The sequence below is a fragment of the Notolepis coatsorum genome (genome assembly GCF_963971535.1).
Source record: "Notolepis coatsorum genome assembly, chromosome: 8".
Classification (NCBI taxonomy): Eukaryota; Metazoa; Chordata; class Actinopteri; order Aulopiformes; family Paralepididae; genus Notolepis; species Notolepis coatsorum.
This window is the reverse complement of record NC_140172.1, coordinates 12,236,352-12,258,297: the sequence shown is the minus strand read 5'-3', so window position 1 is coordinate 12,258,297 and position 21,946 is coordinate 12,236,352. Positions and strand designations below refer to the sequence as shown.

General features: G+C 47.3%; 1 protein-coding gene across 1 annotated transcript in view; it reads right to left on the bottom strand.

The window, feature by feature from the left end:
• Positions 1 to 21,946, bottom strand: part of LOC311232917 (protocadherin alpha-C2-like) — a gene marked incomplete at both ends in the record, with an annotated part of 86,097 nt that overhangs the window by 43,099 nt on the left and 21,052 nt on the right. The window contains 3 exons of the mRNA XM_084319750.1: positions 919 to 976; positions 1,088 to 1,115; positions 19,072 to 19,139. Of these exons, the coding sequence (XP_084175876.1) occupies positions 919 to 976; positions 1,088 to 1,115; positions 19,072 to 19,139 (154 nt within the window). The remainder of the gene's footprint in view (positions 1 to 918; positions 977 to 1,087; positions 1,116 to 19,071; positions 19,140 to 21,946) is intronic.

Sequence of the window (21,946 nt, the reverse complement as noted above, 5' to 3'; positions counted from 1 at the left end):
ACATTCAGTGTTGATTTGCATATGAGTACTCATTTGCCTTACAAGAGCATTCAATTCAAATCATAAATGTAATAAGTAATTATTATATGTACCCTTTGCTATATATTAAATATTTGACTATTACCTTTGTGTGGACCTGATTTCATATGTGGGAAAGTGTTCATCATACTTAGATATTGTGTACTGTATGGCCAGTAATTAAAGTACATAAAGCGGTAGTGGTTTAATGATACCATACTTATCAGGGAATTGTACCCCTCAGTTACAGTGTAGTTATTGCATGGTGTAGTTATTGCATGGTGTAGTTATTTCATGGTGTAGTTACTGCATGGTGTAGTTATTTCATGGTGTAGTTATTTCATGGTGTAGTTACTGCATGGTGTAGTTACTGCATGGTGTAGTTATTTCATGGTGTAGTTATTGCATGATGTAGTTATTGCATGGTGTAGTTATTGCATGGTGTAGTTATTTCATGGTGTAGTTATTTCATGGTGTAGTTATTTCATGGTGTAGTTACTGCATGATGTAGTTATTTCATGGTGTAGTTACTGCATGGTGTAGTTACTGCATGGTGTAGGTACTGCATGATGTAGTTATTTCATGGTGTAGTTATTTCATGGTGTAGTTATTTCATGGTGTAGTTACTGCATGGTGTAGTTATTTCATGGTGTAGTTATTTCATGGTGTAGTTATTTCATGGTGTAGTTATTGCATGGTGTAGTTATTTCATGGTGTAGTTATTTCACGTGTAGTTATTTCATGGTGTAGTTACTGCATGGTGTAGTTATTTCATGGTGTAGTTATTTCATGGTGTAGTTACTGCATGGTGTAGTTATTGCATGGTGTAGTTACTGCATGGTGTAGTTATTTCATGGTGTAGTTATGATGCTCATAGGGCTGCTAGGCCCCTCCCCTCACCTGCAGCACTCGACACCGTGGGCCAGTTCTGAACCAGCATGCCTTGGGCTCCCAGCATGCCCTGGGCTCCCAGCATGCCCTGGGCTCCCAGCATGCCCTGGGCTCCCAGCATGCCCTGGGCTCCCAGCATGCCCTGGGCTCCCAGCATGCCCTGGGCTCCCTGCATCACAGCAGTTGATTCCTCCATGTGGACAGCACTGGAAACACAAACACACAGACGCATATCAGACACAGCAATTGTGCCAAACTCACAGACACACAAAACATATTTGATCAATGTAACCGTTATTAATGACAAAAAAAAATCAGTTTTAAGTGAAAGGTTTGCCTCTATTTTACACTAACAAGTTGGATAGTCTAGTAAGTCTATTCTCAGTTTAATAGCAACTCATATATTATATATACTGTACGTTCCTGGCATGCGACGCCTGTGTAATGGGGTTGGAAAAGTCTCTTAAACTCACTGCTCATAAATACTACACTATGGCAAAACCAAGAGTGTGCTCATTCAGTTTTGGCTTGTTCGGACTGGCGGGCACAGGACCAAACGGTTCAGACCTGGGTCAAGGAGGCTCGGAGAGGAGGTGATAGTCCTTGCTAACTATACACACCTACATTCTAGAACCACATCCGGTCTGAGATCCAATCTTTATATTTATATTCTTTATAATCTTTACATTTATATATTTATATTTGCCGCATGTTCTATATACCGTATATATCCATATCCGTCTGAATATAGGTTACCATACCATATTCTTACCATATATATTCTTACCATATACAGTATATGTGAGGTTTCTGTCCTTGCTCACCTACTCGCTCTGTTCCTTTAAACCACCTCGCTCTGTTTTCCATTTGTTTCTGTTAATCATTTCATTCCCCCATTCACACGCTTCTTCCCAGAGACGTCGTTGATTGGTTCTCTCCCGTCCACACGCTTTTCAATCACATCCCCCAGCTGTCACTGCTTGTCAATCAATCAATCCCGTATTATTTATACCCCGTTTCCCCACTCAAGTTTTGTTGGATCGTTTTGATATTTTCTGTTTGCATTCGCCGTTCCTGCTGCTGCTGTTGTTCCCTGTGCTTTACCTCCAGGATATCCAAGAAGCCTTCCTCTTGGACACCTTTTTCCCGTGGCGACGCGCTCGCTCCGCTGCTGTTCCAGCGCTCTTTACGCACAACGCCTGGGTGAGTTTTTAATGACTGTCTTTGATCAAATTCCGTTTTCGTGTGTTTTTATAACACTGAAGATTACCACCTTTTTATCAGACAGTCACTCACCCAGCGGTTGCCTTTTTGATTGTTTCACTGGGATAATATTTTGACCTAACATCTCCCACTGTGTGTTTATCACACCGAAGATATTATCACATTGGATTGTATTTTGGACTTCGCTCTCGGTGTCTATTTTTGCACCGAGGATATTTTTCACTTGGGATTGTGTTTTTGGAACATTGCTCACTGTGTGTGTTTACACGAAGATTAGTTCACTTGGATAACTTTTGTTTTTGGGTACAAGTCACCTCTCCTGTTCTCCTGCTCGTTCTACCTGCACCCTGTGTTGACTCGCTCCCTCTCTCTCTCTCTCTCTCGGTCCCGCATCACCTCGGAGATTCTGCCGAGAGAGGTCTGCAGAGCGGCTCTGACGTCAGCATCTGCTACCCCCTACTACCACCTCGGGAGAAGCTGCAGAGCAGCAGAACATTTTCATCCTTGCTTGAATTCCTGTCTTGTTTAGACTCTTCCTATTCTATGCTGTTTAATTAGTCTCAATAAACAAGCCCCTGTTTTTGGCAACTCTGAATCCTACTCTCTTGTGTCGTTGCGTTTGGGGTCGGTGTCAAACCATAACATTACGATCCAACCAAAATGACGACCCCAGCCGACACAGAGAGGGTCAGAACCGCACTTGCTAATCAAGTCGAGTTGACCAGGGATCACAGTCACCAACTAGAGAGGGCTGCGGCTGCGGTGCAGGATCTCAGGGAACAGGTCCTGCCTATTCAAGGGTCAATGGCCGCTCTGGCGGGACAACAATCCGGTATTCTCGCTCAGCTTCACTCGCTGAGCGACACCGTTAATGCTTTACTTCCTTCACATCCTTCAGGAGCGTTCACCGCAGCCCCAGCAGATCCCGCACCTCGGGAACCCCGTCTCTCCGTCCCACGGCTGTTCGACGGCAATCCCGAGGAGTGTGCCACATTCATCATGCAATGTGAGTTGGTTTTCCGTCATCAACCAAGCCGTTTTACTGCTCGAGGGTCCCAAGTGGCTTATATGACGAACTTGCTTTCAGGCCATGCTGCCCAGTGGGTCACTTCCTCCGGGGCAATGGATGCAGATTTTGTTTTCTCCTATCCAGACTTCGTGGCGGAGCTCCGCAGAGTGTTCCACCATCCAGCCCGAGGTCTGGACCCTGGAGCCCGGTTGGGGACTTTCCGACAGGGGAGCGGCAGGGTGACGGACTATGTCCTGGAGTTTCGACTGGCGGCGGTGGAGAGTGGATGGAACGACCCAGCACTTTGCCTAACCTTCTTGAGGGGGCTCAGTGACGCAGTCCGGGACCAGCTCGCTACCCGGGAGTTGCCCGACTCCCTCGAGGACCTGTTTAGCCTCGTCATCCGCATCGACGGACGCCTCCTGGAGAGAAGGCGCGAGAGGACCCGACTGTTACCTCCTGAGGTACCCCGGATTCCCCGGACGCATGACGTCACCCCTGGACGCCCTGTCCTCAACACTACTGGTGGTAGCAGGCCTCCCCATTCGGTTCGCGAGGAGGAACCCATGCAGCTGGGACGCTCTCATCTGAGCCAGGCGGAGCGTGAGGCAAGGCTCAGGTCCGGTCTCTGCCTCTACTGCGGAGGTGCGGGACACCGAATCGCCGACTGCCCCACCCGGCCAAAAGATCAGGCTCGCCGAGACCCCGGGAGATCCTGGTGAGCCGTTTTTCCCATTCCCAGCGCCGCGCACCACCTGACCATCTGATGAGCGTCACCCTGGCCTGGGGGGACCAACGTGCCACGGTGGAGGCCCTCATCGACTCTGGGGCTGACGAGAATTTCCTCGACTTCGAGTTCGCTACCCGAGCCAACATTCCACTTGAGGACCTGGTGAGGCCCTTGGAGATCTTCTCGTTGGACCAACACCGCCTGGCCGACATCTCTCAACGCACCGGCCCAGTCGTGCTGACCATCGCTGGGAACCACGTCGAGAGAATCCAGTTCCTCATCACCCAATCCCCCCTTGTCCCGGTGGTCCTGGGTAGGCCCTGGCTCGCGCTGCACGAGCCCCACATCGCCTGGTCCTCCGGTACCATCAAGGGCTGGAGCTCCTCCTGTCACGCCCTGTGTCTGCAGGCGGCGTCCTGTCCCCCGCCCCGGAGGCCCGCTGGTGAGTTGCCTCCGGACCTCTCGTCCATACCTCCCGAGTACCACGACCTCTTGGAGGTTTTCAGTAAATCCAGGGCTCAGGCCCTTCCACCTCACCGCCCCTATGACTGCGCCATCGACCTCCGCCAAGGGGCTCCCCTTCCCGGCAGCCGCCTCTACAGTCTGACCGTTCCGGAGAAGAAGGCGATGGATCTCTACATCTCTGAGTCATTGGAAGCAGGACTCATTCGGCCTTCCTCCTCCCCGGTGGCGGCCGGTTTCTTCTTTGTTGGTAAGAAGGATGGGGACCTGCGACCCTGCATCGACTATCGTCAGCTCAACGAGATCACCATCAAGAACAAGTACCCCCTACCTCTCATGAGCTCCACCTTCGAGCCACTGACCCAGGCCTCGTTCTTCACCAAGCTGGACCTCCGGAGTGCCTACCATCTTGTCCGTATCCGTGAGGGCGATGAATGGAAGACCGCCTTCAAGACCCCCAGGGGCCACTACGAGTACCTAGTGATGCCGTTCGGCCTCACCAACGCCCCGGCAGTATTCCAGGCACTCATGAACGACGTCCTTCGTGACATGCTGGAGGTGTTCGTGGTGGTGTACCTGGACGACATTCTCATCTTCTCCAGGACCCTCGAGGAACACATCCAGCATGTCCGCCGTGTGCTGGAGCGCCTCCTCCACAATCGGCTCTTCGTCAAGGCGGAGAAGTGCCGTTTCCACTCCGACTCCGTCGACTACCTGGGCTTCATCGTTGAGAAGGGCTTGACCCGAGCGGATCCTCGCAAGATCCAAGCTGTGGAGGATTGGCCTGAACCCACCACTCGGAAGGAGTTACAGAGTTTCCTCGGGTTCGCCAACTTCTACCGAAGGTTCATCCGGAACTACAGTCAAGTGGCGGAGCCACTTACCAAGCTGACCTCCCCCGCTCTGCCGTCCGACTGGTCCCCAGCGGCATGCGCTGCGTTCCGCTCCCTCAAGAAGAGGTTCACTTCCGCCCCTATCCTGCTCCACCCTGACCCCAAGAGACAGTTCATTGTGGAGGTGGACGCCTCGGATACTGGCCTGGGCGCTGTCCTATCCCAACGTTCTCTTTCGGACCAGAAGGTGCATCCTTGCGCCTTCTACTCGCGTCGCTTCCTCCCTGCCGAGAGGAACTACGACACCGGCAATCGGGAGCTGCTGGCGGTCGTGGCTGCGTTGGAGGAGTGGCGTCATTGGCTAGAGGGTGCAGAGGAGCCTTTTACCATCTGGACGGACCACAAGAACCTGATGTTCATCCGCGCTTCCAGGCGCCTCAACGGTCGGCAGGCGAGATGGGCCAGTTTCCTCAGTCGGTTCGACTTCTCGCTGACCTTCCGCCCCGGTTCCCGCAACACGAAGGCCGACTCCCTGTCCCGGTTACACTCCAAGGGGGCTCCACCCTCTGAGGACCCTACTCCCATCCTCCCGGAGGCCCGAGTGGTTGGAGCCATCACCTTGGGCATCGAGGGTGTGGTTAGGCGTGCCCTACGCTTCCAGCGTGCTCCTAGCAACGTCCCTATGCATCGTCTCTTCGTCCCCGACTCTGCCCGGTCCCGGGTACTGCTTTGGGGCCATACCAGCCGGTTCGCCTGCCACACTGGCGTCCATCGCACGTTCTCCTTCCTGGCTCGTCGTTTCTGGTGGCCCACCATGCGGAACGACGTCAAGGAGTTCGTATTGGCCTGCGCGGTCTGTGCCCGCAGCAAGGCCTCTCACCAGGCACCCTCCGGGCTCTTGCAGCCACTTCCCGTTCCGAGCCGTCCGTGGTCACATGTGGCGCTGGACTTCATCACAGGTCTGCCCTCCTCCCAGGGGAACACCTGCCTTCTGACCGTGGTGGATCGATTCAGCAAGTGGCCCTTTCCAAGCTTCCCTCGGCGGCCGAGACGGCGGACCTCCTGACTCACCACGTGTTCCGCCTTCATGGGTTTCCCCAGGACATCGTCTCTGACCGGGGGCCCCAGTTCACCTCCCAGGTATGGCGGGCCTTTTGCAAGGGATTGGGGGCAACGGTCAGTCTTTCCTCTGGTTATCATCCCCAGACTAACGGGCAGACGGAGAGGATGAACCAGAGCGTGGAGTCTGCTCTTCGGTGTGTGGCAGCCGAGAGACCGGCATCCTGGAGCCGTTTCCTTCCCTGGGTTGAATACTCCATCAATTCAATGGTCAGTTCCGCCACCGGCCTCTCACCCTTTGAGGTTTCCCTGGGCTACCAACCCCCTCTTTTCCCCGCACAGGAGGCGGAAGTGGCAGTTCCCTCCGTGCAGGTCCACCTCGACCGCTGCCGACGAGTTTGGGAGATCACCAGGACCGCGCTGCTCCGGACATCTGAGCGCGCCTGTCGTGGTGCCGACCCGCGCCGGGTTCCTGCGCCGACTTACCGCCCTGGGCAGAGGGTGTGGCTCTCCGCAAAGGACCTGCCGCTACGGTCCTCGGCCAAGAAACTCAACCCCCGTTTCGTCTGACCTTTCGAGGTCCTGAAGGTACTCAGTCCGGCGGCCCTGCGCTCGAAGCTTCCTGCGTCCATGCACATCCACCCCGTGTTCCATGTCTCCCGGGTTAAGCCCGTCTCCCTCAGTCCCCTTATGCCTCCAGCTCCTGATCCTCCGCCTCCCGTGTTGGTGGATGGTCACCCCCAGTGGCAGGTCCGCCGGTTGATGGGCGTTCGTCGGCGGGGCCGGGGGTTCCAATACCTGGTGGACTGGGAGGGTTACGGTCCTGAGGAGCGTAGCTGGGTCTCCCGGCAGCTCATCGTGGATCCCAGCTTGATCACTGACTTCCATCGTGCCCATCCTGACGAGCCGGGTCGGCCTGGTCGCCGGGTGGCTCCCGTGGAGGAGGGGGTACTGTGAGGTTTCTGTCCTTGCTCACCTACTCGCTCTGTTCCTTTAAACCACCTCTGTTTTCCATTTGTTTCTGTTAATCATTTCATTCCCCCATTCACACGCTTCTTCCCAGAGACGTCGTTGATTGGTTCTCTCCCGTCCACACGCTTTTCAATCACATCCCCCAGCTGTCACTGCTTGTCAATCAATCAATCCCGTATTATTTATACCCCGTTTCCCCACTCAAGTTTTGTTGGATCGTTTTGATATTTTCTGTTTGCATTCGCCGTTCCTGCTGCTGCTGTTGTTCCCTGTGCTTTACCTCCAGGATATCCAAGAAGCCTTCCTCTTGGACACCTTTTTCCCGTGGCGACGCGCTCGCTCCGCTGCTGTTCCAGCGCTCTTTACGCACAACGCCTGGGTGAGTTTTTAATGACTGTCTTTGATCAAATTCCGTTTTCGTGTGTTTTTATAACACTGAAGATTACCACCTTTTTATCAGACAGTCACTCACCCAGCGGTTGCCTTTTTGATTGTTTCACTGGGATAATATTTTGACCTAACATCTCCCACTGTGTGTTTATCACACCGAAGATATTATCACATTGGATTGTATTTTGGACTTCGCTCTCGGTGTCTATTTTTGCACCGAGGATATTTTTCACTTGAGATTGTGTTTTTGGAACATTGCTCACTGTGTGTGTTTACACGAAGATTAGTTCACTTGGATAACTTTTGTTTTTGGGTACAAGTCACCTCTCCTGTTCTCCTGCTCGTTCTACCTGCACCCTGTGTTGACTCGCTCCCTCTCTCTCTCTCTCGGTCCCGCATCACCTCGGAGATTCTGCCGAGAGAGGTCTGCAGAGCGGCTCTGACGTCAGCATCTGCTACCCCCTACTACCACCTCGGGAGAAGCTGCAGAGCAGCAGAACATTTTCATCCTTGCTTGAATTCCTGTCTTGTTTAGACTCTTCCTATTCTATGCTGTTTAATTAGTCTCAATAAACAAGCCCCTGTTTTTGGCAACTCTGAATCCTACTCTCTTGTGTCGTTGCGTTTGGGGTCGGTGTCAAACCATAACAGTATATCCTTTTTACATAACTGTAGATACTATATCTGTACATCCCTTACCTACTCTTACTAGTTACACTGTTGGCCAGTATGATTTACTACCAGTGTCTTTATACCTGTATCACTGTACATATTAATACTACTACTACAACGTTGTACATACATCTGATTAGCACTATTACTCAGTAGTACTCATTTATATATTTTATATCCAGTTTAATCATCTGTACATTGTATATCACTATTAGACTTTACTGTTACATTTGCACTGTGGTTGGATACCAAACTTATTTGTATTGTACTGTACCTGTGCTGTGTAATGAAAATACATTTTAATCTAATCAAATTTTAATCTCTCACTAGAACAATTTGATACCCCCTGCTTGTCCAAAGGAAGCATATTATGCATTTCACCACTTAACTCAATGCTATTGGGCAGCCGTTGTGAAAATGGCCCACAGGGCATCAATCTCAAGGTTTTGCTATCGTAGAAAGCACTTTTATTGCAAAGTGCACAATTCTTCTTGGTATTGTACCTTAACAACCCCAGCGTGGTAATGAATTAAAAACACAAACACAAAAGGTCATTTAAATGACATCTATTCATATATAATCTGAGTATAATCTCATAGGCGGTATGGACCTCCCCTCCCCCACGCTGCTTTGACACCTGCATTTCCCCCAAGGGGATTAATAAAGGAACACTTGACTAATCATAACAGTTATAACCCCAAAATGTTGAAATATGAAACATGGCCACGTGTTCACATCTACACAGAGTGACATTATTATCTCCCCTGTACTGTACATGCCTAATGGATTTTAAGGCTTATAGAGGTAACTACCCCTACTAGTTCCTCTGCAATGCAGCATGGGGTGTTCCCTCTCTCCCTCCCTCTCCCTCCCTCTCTCTCTCCCTCCCTCTCTCTCTCTCTCTCTCCCTCTCTCTCTCTCCCTCTCTCTCCCTCTCTCTCTCTCCCTCTCTCTCCCTCTCTCTCTCCCTCTCTCTCCCTCTCTCTCCCTCTCTCTCTCTCCCTCCCTCTCCCTCTCCTCTCCATCTCTCCCCCTCCCTCCCTCCCTCCCTCCCTCCCTCCCTCCCTCCCTCCCTCCCTCCCTCCCTCCCTCTCTCTCTCCCTCTCCCTCTCTCTCTCTCTCTCTCTCTCTCTCTCTCTCTCTCTCTCTCTCTCTCTCTCTCTCTCTCTCTCTCTCTCTCTCTCTCTCTCTCTCTCTCTCTCTCTCTCTCTATCCCCCCCCCTCTCTCTCTCTCTCTCTCTCTCTCTCTCTCTCTCTCTCTCTCTCTCTCTCTCTCTCTCTCTCTCTCTCTCTCTCTCTCTCTCTCTCTCTGACTGAAACACACTAATTGTGTTGGATGTTGACTCTGTAAGTAGTGGATTCCTGGTTATGATGTGTAAAGTGGTAATGTGTGGTATGGGTTTAACCCTTTCACTACCACACTACCAAAGGGTTAACCCTTTCACTACCACACTACAGACGGTTAACCCTTTCACGACCACACTACAGACGATTAACCCTTTCACTACCACACTACAGACGGTTAACATATCACAACGTGAAGAGAAAATACCATACATCCCATACGCTGCAATTTGGGCAATTCTAGGTTCATTTTACATTAGATTAAGATTAGATTGAAATGTATTGTCATTATACTTTTAATTTAGGACGCTCTAACCTCAAACTCAAACCTATTACATCACGCGCGCTCTCTCGCTCTCTCTCTCTACGTTGTCAAACATGTACACTAAAGTTAAGTTATGTTGGAGTTGTATTGTGTTTGAGTTGTTTGAGGGAAAGAAACCTCCTGTCCTGCTGTAGCTTTTATTTTCACTTTGTGTCGCTTGATTTGAGTGTATTTCATGAAAAAAGTGTTTTTCAGAGATGGAAGTAACGTAGCATTTTTCTATTGCAGTTTTGCACAATACATGTTCTTAAAATACCTCTGTACTGTGTGAAATATGTCCTAGTAATACAAGAGTACAGTAATAGCTGCCATACCAGTGTTTTACCCCTTCAGAAGCATTTATATAGACATTTTAAGATAAGTTAATATACCGTGATATATACCGTTACCGCCTATACTTCAAATTATACCGTGATATACATTTTAGACCATACCGTCCAGCCCTAATACATATACATACATATATATACAATACGAATAAATATATACATATGGTATATAGCATTAGTGTACATGCTATCATACACGGTTATATTGGTTATATGGAGCGTATAAGTAGAAGGATTGCAATCAATGAGTGAAGTTGTGAGAATGAGCAGTAATCATACTATCTGTCAGAATATTCACAATGCAGCCTTTTGTTCTCATTCCGCAGCCCAGTTTGGCCGTCTAGAATAGTTTATAGAGTTACAGTATGTGGGTCAGTAGTGTAGGTGACGGCAGAGACGGCAGCAGGATATAAATAAACGTTAGTTAGTATTCATAAGCTTTGACACGTTACACACCGGAGGAACTCCAATATCACACTGTACCCAATTTAAAGAGGACGAAGCACAATAGGGAGGTGTAGTGGTTACTTCCTGGTCTATAGGGAGGTGTAGTGGTTACTTCCTGGTCTATAGGGAGGTGTAGTGGTTACTTCCTGGTCTATAGGGAGGTGTAGTGGTTACTTCCTGGTCTATAGGGAGGTGTAGTGGTTACTTCCTGGTCTATAGGGAGGTGTAGTGGTTACTTCCTGGTCTATAGGGAGGTGTAGTGGTTACTTCCTGGTCTATAGGGAGGTGTAGTGGTTACTTTCTGATCTATAGGGAGGTGTAGTGGTTACTTCCTGGTCTATAGGGAGGTGTAGTGGTTACTTCCTGGTCTATAGGGAGGTGTAGTGGTTACTTCCTGGTCTATAGGGAGGTGTAGTGGTTACTTCCTGGTCTATAGGGAGGTGTAGTGGTTACTTCCTGGTCTATAGGGAGGTGTAGTGGTTACTTCCTGGTCTATAGGGAGGTGTAGTGGTTACTTTCTGATCTATAGGGAGGTGTAGTGGTTACTTCCTGGTCTATAGGGAGGTGTAGTGGTTACTTCCTGGTCTATAGGGAGGTGTAGTGGTTACTTCCTGGTCTATAGGGAGGTGTAGTGGTTACTTCCTGGTCTATAGGGAGGTGTAGTGGTTACTTCCTGGTCTATAGGGAGGTGTAGTGGTTACTTTCTGATCTATAGGGAGGTGTAGGGGTTACTTCCTGGTCTATAGGGAGGTGTAGTGGTTACTTCCTGGTCTATAGGGAGGTGTAGTGGTTACTTCCTGGTCTATAGGGAGGTGTAGTGGTTACTTCCTGGTCTATAGGGAGGTGTAGTGGTTACTTCCTGGTCTATAGGGAGGTGTAGTGGTTACTTCCTGGTCTATAGGGAGGTGTAGTGGTTACTTCCTGGTCTATAGGGAGGTGTAGTGGTTACTTCCTGGTCTATAGGGAGGTGTAGGGGTTACTTCCTGGTCTATAGGGAGGTGTAGTGGTTACTTCCTGGTCTATAGGGAGGTGTAGTGGTTACTTCCTGGTCTATAGGGAGGTGTAGTGGTTACTTCCTGGTCTATAGGGAGGTGTAGTGGTTACTTCCTGGTCTATAGGGAGGTGTAGTGGTTACTTCCTGGTCTATAGGGAGGTGTAGTGGTTACTTCCTGGTCTATAGGGAGGTGTAGTGGTTACTTCCTGGTCTATAGGGAGGTGTAGTGGTTACGTCATTGCTGTTTCCCGCACGGTCCACCCCTCTTGAAATCGCAATGTATTTCCAATGGACACATTTCTAAATCGTCTCGTTTAAAACAAATAAAGCATGAACATTGGCATGGTGTACTTTTCTGTGCATATTCATCCTCAATCTATAGCTCAACATGAAAAAAATCGCAATTAATCGTAAAAAGTAGCAAAATAACAACGTTTATGTTTTCGTTCACTGAGGAACTACACTCACTTTGGCGCTGCTGACGGCGACGGCACTGAACGACTGGTAAGTGTAGTTCTTTTTTAACAACAAACTAACTTATAACTAACTTTATTTCAACCAAAAATGCTTAAACAATAATGTTAATGATAGAAGGGAACTCATTTTGTGCAAAAATGGAAAGCTTGCCAATGTTCATGAGGCAGAATTATTACATTAGCCGATAATACATTTTCCCAATGATAAATCCATATACGGGTGGAGCGCGCGGGAAACTAAAGTGACGTCAGACTACACCTCCCTATAGAGCAGTCAGCATTATGTCATAATCACAGCACGGGCCTACTTCACTCCCCCTCCTTTTCCCCTCACGTCCTCCACACGCTCCTCTTCATCCCCCTCTCCATCCACTGCGCACTCCTCCTCATCCTCTCTTTCTCCAGTCACCCCTTCCTTCACCCTCAAACGCCCAGCTGTATTCCATCCCCCTAATTCACACGCGGTCAAGCACCCCACTCTCCACAGCTGCACTCAAACCTTCCCTGATGGGGGGACTATTTCTACACCTCGACGCTGACCAGAAGCTGTCGTGGTATTAATTACCACTGCCCAGGTACGACGTCTCTGCCGAAAGCTCTGCTGCTAGATACCCACCGTGTATTTGCTTGCTCTAACCCGTTTCTCTCCTGTGCCCCAAAGGACCGCCGTCCCTGCCTGGACGTCACCTGTTCCCGAAGAGGAACACTTGTTCTCCCGCTGCAACCCAGCAGCTTCCAAGACAAGCACCAGGACCGCTTGCTCGCTCACTGCCGCCGCGGCAGCCACAGGACAGAACATAACCCCGTTCTATTTCCCCCCAATTCCTGTGTTGGTCAATTGACATTAAACACCCTTGAAACCGCTCCTATCTCTTCTCGTGTATTCAGCAATTGGGCTGTGCTCCAGACCCCAGTTCTCACACATTATTGTTAGGGGTGCACGATATCGATTTTTTGACCCCGATAACTTTATGCTCCTCAAGCCGATAACCGATACCGATAACCGATATTTATTGTATTATAATTTTTTTTTTAAAGTATATTCCTGTAGTTTTGACCTAACCAGATTTATCATGACATGAGCGTTACTACTATGAACAAAACAAAGCCAAGACAACAGTTTTGACTGATAAAGTGATCATATTTATTTTTCCAAATGAAAATTCACAATCCATCAATAACTTATAATACATCCAACCTAACAAGTCACCTGCAACATCACCACCGCTACGATGGTGTGTTAAAAGCCTACGACGGCGCGAGCAGCTAAAGCTGCTGAGAATCCAAAGCCAGCTACAAAGGAACCCACGGCGCTGCCTTGTACCTATTGACGAGGCGTTTGCTAAATTAAAGAAGTTTGACAGAAATGACCCAAGGGCTCAAGCCGCTAGCTTTTAAGCAGTGCTTGGTGGTGCAAATTAACCTGGCTACTACGGAGCAATAAGTGACTGCGTATTCAACCAAGGGTTGCATCACAGTCATGAAAGGGGCTAGATTTGCAGCAGCTTTAGCTGCTTGCGCGACGTCGTAGGCTTTTAACACAATAACACACCATCGTAGCGGTGGTGATGTTGCAGGTGACTTGTTAGGTTGGATGTATTATAAGTTGTTGCCCTTTTCCCTCCTCGTGGAACTTCTGCATTGCATTTGTTACAAATAGCAAGCAAACTTTTTTCCTCTGAAACTATTCCCACACTACCGACGCCATCTTTGTTTACATCCGCGCTGCTTCAGAAACTTACGTGGCTACGTCACAGCCAAGAAAGGGAGTTCTGGATTTGTGTAAAACGCCCTCTTCCTAAACCACACACTATCAGTCGTACCACAGTACTGGCAAAACGGGAGGAGCCTACAGTAAAAACAAACGCCCTTCATCCCAATTCACCCACACCGCATTTTTTTTTCAAAAAAATTTATTATATTACCGGAGCAGCCGGAGCTATTAATAACGTTATCGGGTTTATCGGGATGACATCATAATTGCTGATATCGGCCCGAGAATTATCGGCCCGATAATTATCGTGCATCCCTAATTATTTTTAGCATAACATTGTGTCTTTTTGGCACAGTGTCTTACTGAACGGGGGACCCTGACCCTGGACCCTGATGTAAACAAGACGAAAGGCTTTCTCTGGTCTGCATCCCCTTAACAATTGTGTGTATTGAGCCGTACTGTATTGTACCCATTCTGCAATCTGTTAATAGAATTTTCAATCAAGCAATCAATCAACGCAGACGAAATCACTGGTGCAAAAGAATAATTTTGATCTATTATCGTATCTGTAGCATTTGTAGTTGAGAGAAAGATTTTCAGCAAAGTGGAATCAGCCTGGAGCTATCAGAGATGACCATTTAATAGGGGGAAACCATCGTACTGAAAAGTACTGTACGTGACTGGAAGGACAGAGAGGGCCGATGGACACAGGGTCAACTGCATTGTGGAGGACATGATGGTCCTGATGGCTGCCCAGAGGTACTGTATGTCCCTGCCCAGGCCGTCAGGGAGCACTGCTGAGCAGGGGCAAAGTCCCCCTGCTTTCCTGGTTACTTTTTATTCAGGATCTGTCATTTAAATCCCTGATCACAATTGAACCGTTGCACTAAAGAACCATATACTTCCATTTTTAAATGTTTTTGGACAGCCCATGTATTTGCGGCTGTAAAGTCAATCGGATCACAGTGTGAACGTGATATATATCACAAGAAATGACTCAACCTCTACTGTCTACAATGGACACAACTAGGGATGTTCGATATTGGCTTTTTTACCGATATCCGATATACCGATAATTGTCCAACTCTTAATTTTCGATACCGATATCAACCGATACCGATATATGCAGTAGGCCTGGGCGGTATAATTTTTTTCACACAGTTATACGATGATGACCTAATACCCCGGTGTACGGTATATGACGGTATGACTCTCATTTTCATCAGCGGGGGGGGGGGGGGGGGCAGCCCGTGTTACCAAGTAAACAAATCGCAGAGATGGCCAGTTAGCCCGCAGCATCCGAGTGCTACTATCATTAGCTCTCAGAATGGAGCCACTAGCCAGAAGCCCGCAGCATCCTAGTAATACTAACGTTAACTCTCAGAATGGTAGCCAGGAGCCCCGCAGCACCATAGTACTAGTAACGTTAGTATTGTGTATTCAAAAACGCACCGGACTGCGACGTAACGTTTTACCGTTTATTTGCTTGCTCCACCAGTCCACAACAACACACACTCTCGTTACCACAACACTTTACGGCATTTTCACAGCACTGTCGCAACATTACCGTAAAGCGTGACCACCGTTGTGATACACATACACAACAGTTAGCTCTCAAAACAGCCAGTTAGCCCGCAGCACCAGGCAGCAACGGTAAGCGTGTCTCGACTCTCATTTAATTTCCAGTGAAGCGGGGTTTCCCCTCCTCCTCCTGTGTGTAGACAACCAGCTCTGCGGCTCGCTCCACTAGTGAGGACTGGTCTCGCCCTCTGCTGGTGCGTGTGTGCAGTGCACTACAACCAACCACTGTTAAAACTCCGTTTCACTGTAATATAAACTGAAACGGATCTGTGATTTTGACGGTATTGGTTTTCAATACCGTCGGGATTTCTAAATACCCTGGTATACCGTAATACCGTCATACCGCCCAAGCCTAATATGCAGGGTCCCCCCCCCCCCCAAAAACACAACATTATGCATACTTTTCACAATAAATAAAATAAGAATTTGTTCTTACTTGCTTGCATGGGTAAATAAAGGTTAAATAAATGTAAAAAACCGATACCGATAATTTCCGATATTACATTTTAATGCCAATATCGGACATCCCTAGACACAACGCAACTTACCGTCTTTATATAATAAAGTTTGAAAACATTGTTCCTCTGAAAACCTAAAAGGCTTGTTATATGGTTCTTAGAAACTCATGACACTACCATGTGGCAGGAGGTCTGGCAAACTGTCTTAATTATACCGTAAGGAGGAGGAAACAATCCACACAAAAGGAGCATGAAGCAATGTAAATAGATTGTGATAGGGAACACGAGAATGATGTAGACCCATACGAAAATGAACTATATTAAAACCTATAGATTATTTTTTCATACATACATACAGTGTGTGTGTGCGGGCGTGCAAGTGTGCATGCATGCTTGTGTGTGTGCGCGCGCGCGTGTGTGTGTGTGCGCGTGTATGCGCAAGGCATAGTCATGAATACATGTTGCATTTCATGTATTTATCCTTTCATTTGACCAGTGTAGTCACATTGCATTGATTTACACCTCTCTTGTACATGGAAAACAGTAAACACAGTGCACATTAACACGGGACCCTCGTGAAAGCGGTGCAGCCGGTGCTAATAAGAGCAGCCGGGGCCGGTGTGTGTGCAGCGTGATTATCTGAGAAAGGTCAGCGTCAGCTCTTCAGCTCGTTTGTCCTTCACGCTCCCCGCTGAAGGACTGTACCAGAGGGGGAGCGCGGAATACAGATGACCTATATACTGTTACACTGCAGAGCAGCACGGCTGTACGCTACCCAGAGTGGATACAGTCCTGCTTCTGTGTGGACTGTGCTGTAGCTCCTGGGTTAGGGGTTCTATTCCCGGTGGATAGGGTCTTAATGCTGCCAGGATTAGGGGTTCTATTCCCGGTGGATGGGGTCTTAATGCTGCCAGAGTTAGGGGTTGTATTCCCGGTGGATGGGTCTTAATGCTGCCAGAGTTAGGGGTTGTATTCCCGGTGGATGGGGTCTTAATGCTGCCAGGGTTAGGGGTTCTATTTGCGGTGGATGGGTCTTAATGCTGCCAGAGTTAGGGGTTCTATTCCCGGTGGATGGGTCGTAATGCTGCCAGGGTTAGGGGTTCTATTCCCGGTGGATGGGTCTTGATTCTGCCAGGGTTAGGGGTTCTATTCCCTGTGGATGGGTCTTGATGCTGCCAGGGTTAGGGGTTCTATTCCCTGTGGATGGGTCTTGATGCTGCCAGGGTTAGGGGTTGTATTCCCGGTGGATGGGTCTTAATGCTACCAGGGTATGAGAATTGTGTGGAAGAGTTTGCTAGTTCTAGTGCTACCCCTTTGTACATTGTGGCTGTGTCTGACCAAAGTTAACAATACATATTAGGAATACATTTGCCTCCTGCGTGAACTGTGCATAGCTGAATACTATATTTTAATGTCGGTCATATGGTGGTACTTGGAGAGTCAGCTACGTTCTCAGGTGGTACTTGGTGTAAAAAGGTTGAGAACCACTGGGGTGAGGATGGCACTTAAGGCCATGCAAAATAAATGGTTTGGTTCCGGTTGCCGACCGACCCTGCCGATTTATAATACATTTTATGAGCTGAAAAAAAAAGTTAAAAAAAAAAAGAAGAATTATTACGTTTTTTTTTTTTTTTTTTAATACAGTTTTGTTAAATCTTAGTAGTATTTAGGGGTGGCATTTTTAATACTACTACCTTTGTACATTGTACTTTTGTAGTACAGTGTCTTTGTATTTTAAGTTTTTAACCTTTAGTATTATGGATATTAAACATGCTCGCAGAGTACATGCATCCATGTTGTCGTGAACATTTTTATTAAATAAAGAAATTCCCTATCCATAGTCGCCGTGGGATTTTTTTTTATAAAACATTTAATAAAATAAATTCCCTACCTACCCATGGCCTTAACTGACCACCAACAGGAATCAAACAATTTATTTTGTTAGGCCTAATGCTGCCAGGGTTAGGGGTTCTATTCCCAATGTAGAGCATGACAGCAACACTGCCGGGTGTAAAGGGGGTTTCCAGTCCCAGCTCAGTGGGGGGAGAGCGTGGCACTAACACAGCCAGCGCTCGGGGCTTCAGTTCCCTGAGTAGTAGCTGAATGGGTACCGCATGGCTCTAAACACCGCCAGGAATTGTATTGCCGCAGGGGGGGGAGGGTCTGACAGAATCTGTTCCTATTGATTGGGACGCGTGGAACTGCCTCCTTGGTATGGTGGTATGGATGGATCATGTGTAACAGAGCGGTTCCCTAGGGGGCCCCCCAACCTGAGGGGGGGTTGCAGTCGGTCCCCCGGCGAAATAAGGAGTAGTTCAATTTCACTAGAGGCACAATGGCAGAATGTCAGGGGTGTAACAATGCATCGGTCCTAAGGTGACGATTCGACCGCATCGATTTGAAAATGTTAGAATCGAATATTGTTTTTTTTCTTCTTTTCTAAAACATATATATTTTAATTTTATTAAATTTTTTATTGACCTATAGTCCATTCATGCTGAGTGAATAAGTTCCCCCAGGCACATTTGTGTGTTCAAAGTTTTTTTGGGGAATTAACTGATAAGAAAATGTATCGAATTGCATCGAATCGAATCGTGGTCAAATGACGAGATGTCACGATGCATTGAATCGTTGCCTGAAGAATCGTAAGCTAATCGAATCGCTGTGAGGTCGAATATTTACACCCCTACAGAATGTAGAATAATGACTATTTCACTCTCTCCATGGTTACGGCATTTCCCCAACAACGGTATATAATGGAATGCCATCTTGTTCTAAATCAACGAACATGTTCTCCAAGGGGGTTATTATTTCCCTTCCGAAAATGAACTACTGTATGTGGCATAATGCATAATGCTAGGTCCACCTTGGCATGAAACAGTGAGGGAACCTCTGGTCCTAAGTCCCAGCAATGGAAGCTCATAGTTGGACATTCTTGCTTCCTATTACACATGTCTTGATAAAGGAAACAAGCGATGACCTGGTGGTAAGGAGGGCTGATGTACTTGGACGTGGGGTGTATAGCTATAGTGGTGTAGAGGTGGGCTGGCTATCAAAGGGGTGAAACAGGTGTGGTATTGCGTCTGGGTTTTCTCAAAAAGAGGTCAAAAGTCACAAGAGAGCAATAGAGAGGAAGTGCTTACCTCTGCATCCCCTGCATCCCTGCCCTCAAAGACGCTGAATATCTCCAGTCAGCATTTGGGGCTTTCGGCTGAGAGAGAGAGAGGGGAGGGAGAGAGAGAGAGAGAGAGAGAGAGAGAGAGAGAGCGAGAGAGAGCGAGACACACACACACACATATACAGACAGACATAGATGGAGATGATACAGAGAAGACAGATAAGGTAGGAAGGAGGGAGAGAGGGGGTGAGAGAGAGAGTGAGAGTGAGAGAGAGAGAGTGAGAGTGAGAGTGAGAGTAAGAGTAAGAGTGAGAGTGAGAGAGAGAGAGAGAGAGAGAGAGAGAGAGAGAGAGAGAGAGAGAGAGAGAGAGAGAGAGAGAGATTAGTTTGATCTCATACAGAGTGAAGTGAGGCCATGGTCTCATCCATCTTTAATCACGGTGCACAAACCCAGCTCGGGATCTGATAGAAACCCAGCAGTTGTGTCTGCCACTGCAAACACACACACACACACACACACACACACACACACACACACACACACACACACACACACACACACACACACACACACACACACACACACACACACACACACACACACACACACACACACACACACACACACACACACACACACACACACACACACACACACACACACACACACACACACACACACACACACACACACACACACACACACACACACTTACACACACATACTTGGGCCCACCGCACATGGGCAGAATAGGTCCAAAGGAGAATTGAGGCCCTGTCACTCATACAGTCCCCTCTAATGTTATATCATTTAATAGTGTTGTTTACAACCCTCTTCTCTTAACCCTTTCACTGCCGCACTACCAAAGTGTTAACCCTTTCACTGTGACAATACAGAAGGTTAACCCGTGCACTGCCACACGACAGCATGTTAACCCGTTCACTACCACACTACAGAAGGTTAACCCTTTACTATCACACGGCTCCTAATAACCACGACAAAGACTAGAGGGCACTGTGTCTCCAACCAGAGAGAATCCAGACATAAGTGATGGAGTGCCTTGATGTTAACACCAGCCCCTGCCACTGTAATCACAATAGAACAATGAAACACCAGAGACTGCAAATTAGGCTAATAATGTTGTTTGGGTGTGTTGGCATGAGGAAACAAAAGAAACAAATAAAAATAAACAAACAAAACAAACAAACAAACAAACACACAAAAACAGACTCCTGTTCTCAGATCTCAAAATTGGCTAATGATAACTAGCTGGAATATGACAAGAAAAGGTGATTTATCACATAAATAGAATAGTGCCGTAAAATGAGACAGACGCGCCTGTAGTTTTGTGATTGTACTGAGCCTTGTGTGTGGACTGTGGAGGGAGTATAGCTTAACCCTATCACTACCACACTACCAAAGGGTTAACCCTTTCACTGCGACAATGTGTGTGTGTGTGTGTGTGTGTGTGTGTGTGTGTGTGTGTGTGTGTGTGTGTGTGTGTGTGTGTGTGTGTGTGTGTGTGTGTGTGTGTGTGTGTGTGTGTGTGTGTGTGTGTGTGTGTGTGTATTATTGCTTTTATACAGCAAGTTGCACCATCGGGAAAAATATAGGATGAATACAGACAATTCTGGGGTCTTTTATATTGATTTCAGTGAACTTGGTGTATAAAAATAGTTCCTAAAGATGTCTCGTTGCTATGGAATATCAAATGGAGTAGGCTATCAACAAGCTTGGCAACACAAACAAATTACGTATTACCTGTTAACTATAAACGAGTGGATAGATATAGAGGACGGGCCTACATCTAACGGTATTCATAAAAACAGCATTATTAGACGTGCCAATCCAACGAAAGATGAGCTGGACGCGCTGAAGAAATCCTTCAACACCACCAAGTCAACGGCCTGGGCATTTAACTCCCGGAACTGTCCGAGGTGCTGATGACTTTCGCTTGCATTAGACTCCTCTATATCTATCCTCTCGTTTATAGTTAATGGGTACGTTAAATCAAACGCAACGTTGTCCGTGGAGTAGGTCATGTTGACACAGTTTCCGCTTGATGAATCATTAATGGCAGTTGAAACTTTGTACAACATTCTAAAGCCAGCACAGTGGTATATTCATGGTGATTTAACTAAAGCCAGCGCAGTGGTATATTCATGGTGATTTAACTAAAGCCAGCACAGTGGTATATTCATGGTGATTTAACTAAAGCCAGCACAGTGGTATATTCATGGTGATTTAACTAAAGCCAGCACAGTGGTATATTCATGGTGATTTAACTAAAGCCAGCGCAGTGGTATATTCATGGTGATTTAACTAAAGCCAGCGCAGTGGTATATTCATGGTGATTTAACTAAAGCCAGCGCAGTGGTATATTCATGGTGATTTAACTAAAGCCAGCACAGTGGTATATTCATGGTGATTTAACTAAAGCCAGCACAGTGGTATATTCATGGTGATTTAACTAAAGCCAGCACAGTGGTATATTCATGGTGATTTAACCGTGAGTGTATCATGAATATACTCACTGTTTAGAGCGCTCTCGACCAATCACAATGCGTGATTGGACCTACCTGTTGTATAATTGTTAGTACACTTCAAGTGTATAATTCACTTGTTACTGTTAGTACTGACTCATCCAGGACGGTGAGCTGGAGAGATGAGCTTGACACCCATCCGCCATTCATTGAAAAAAAGGTTTCTCTATTTTCTGTCATGAAAAGGATTATGACCTCTTTATGACCTCCTTATATCTGCTATTATTTTATTAAGATATTACCTATTCGTCTCACCTATATTCTACCTCAGTCTGTTATGAGCATCAAATGGTGTCCCATGACTAATGGAAAATGGCTCATTTAATGATCAAATCTGTTGCAAAAGTTTTAAACAT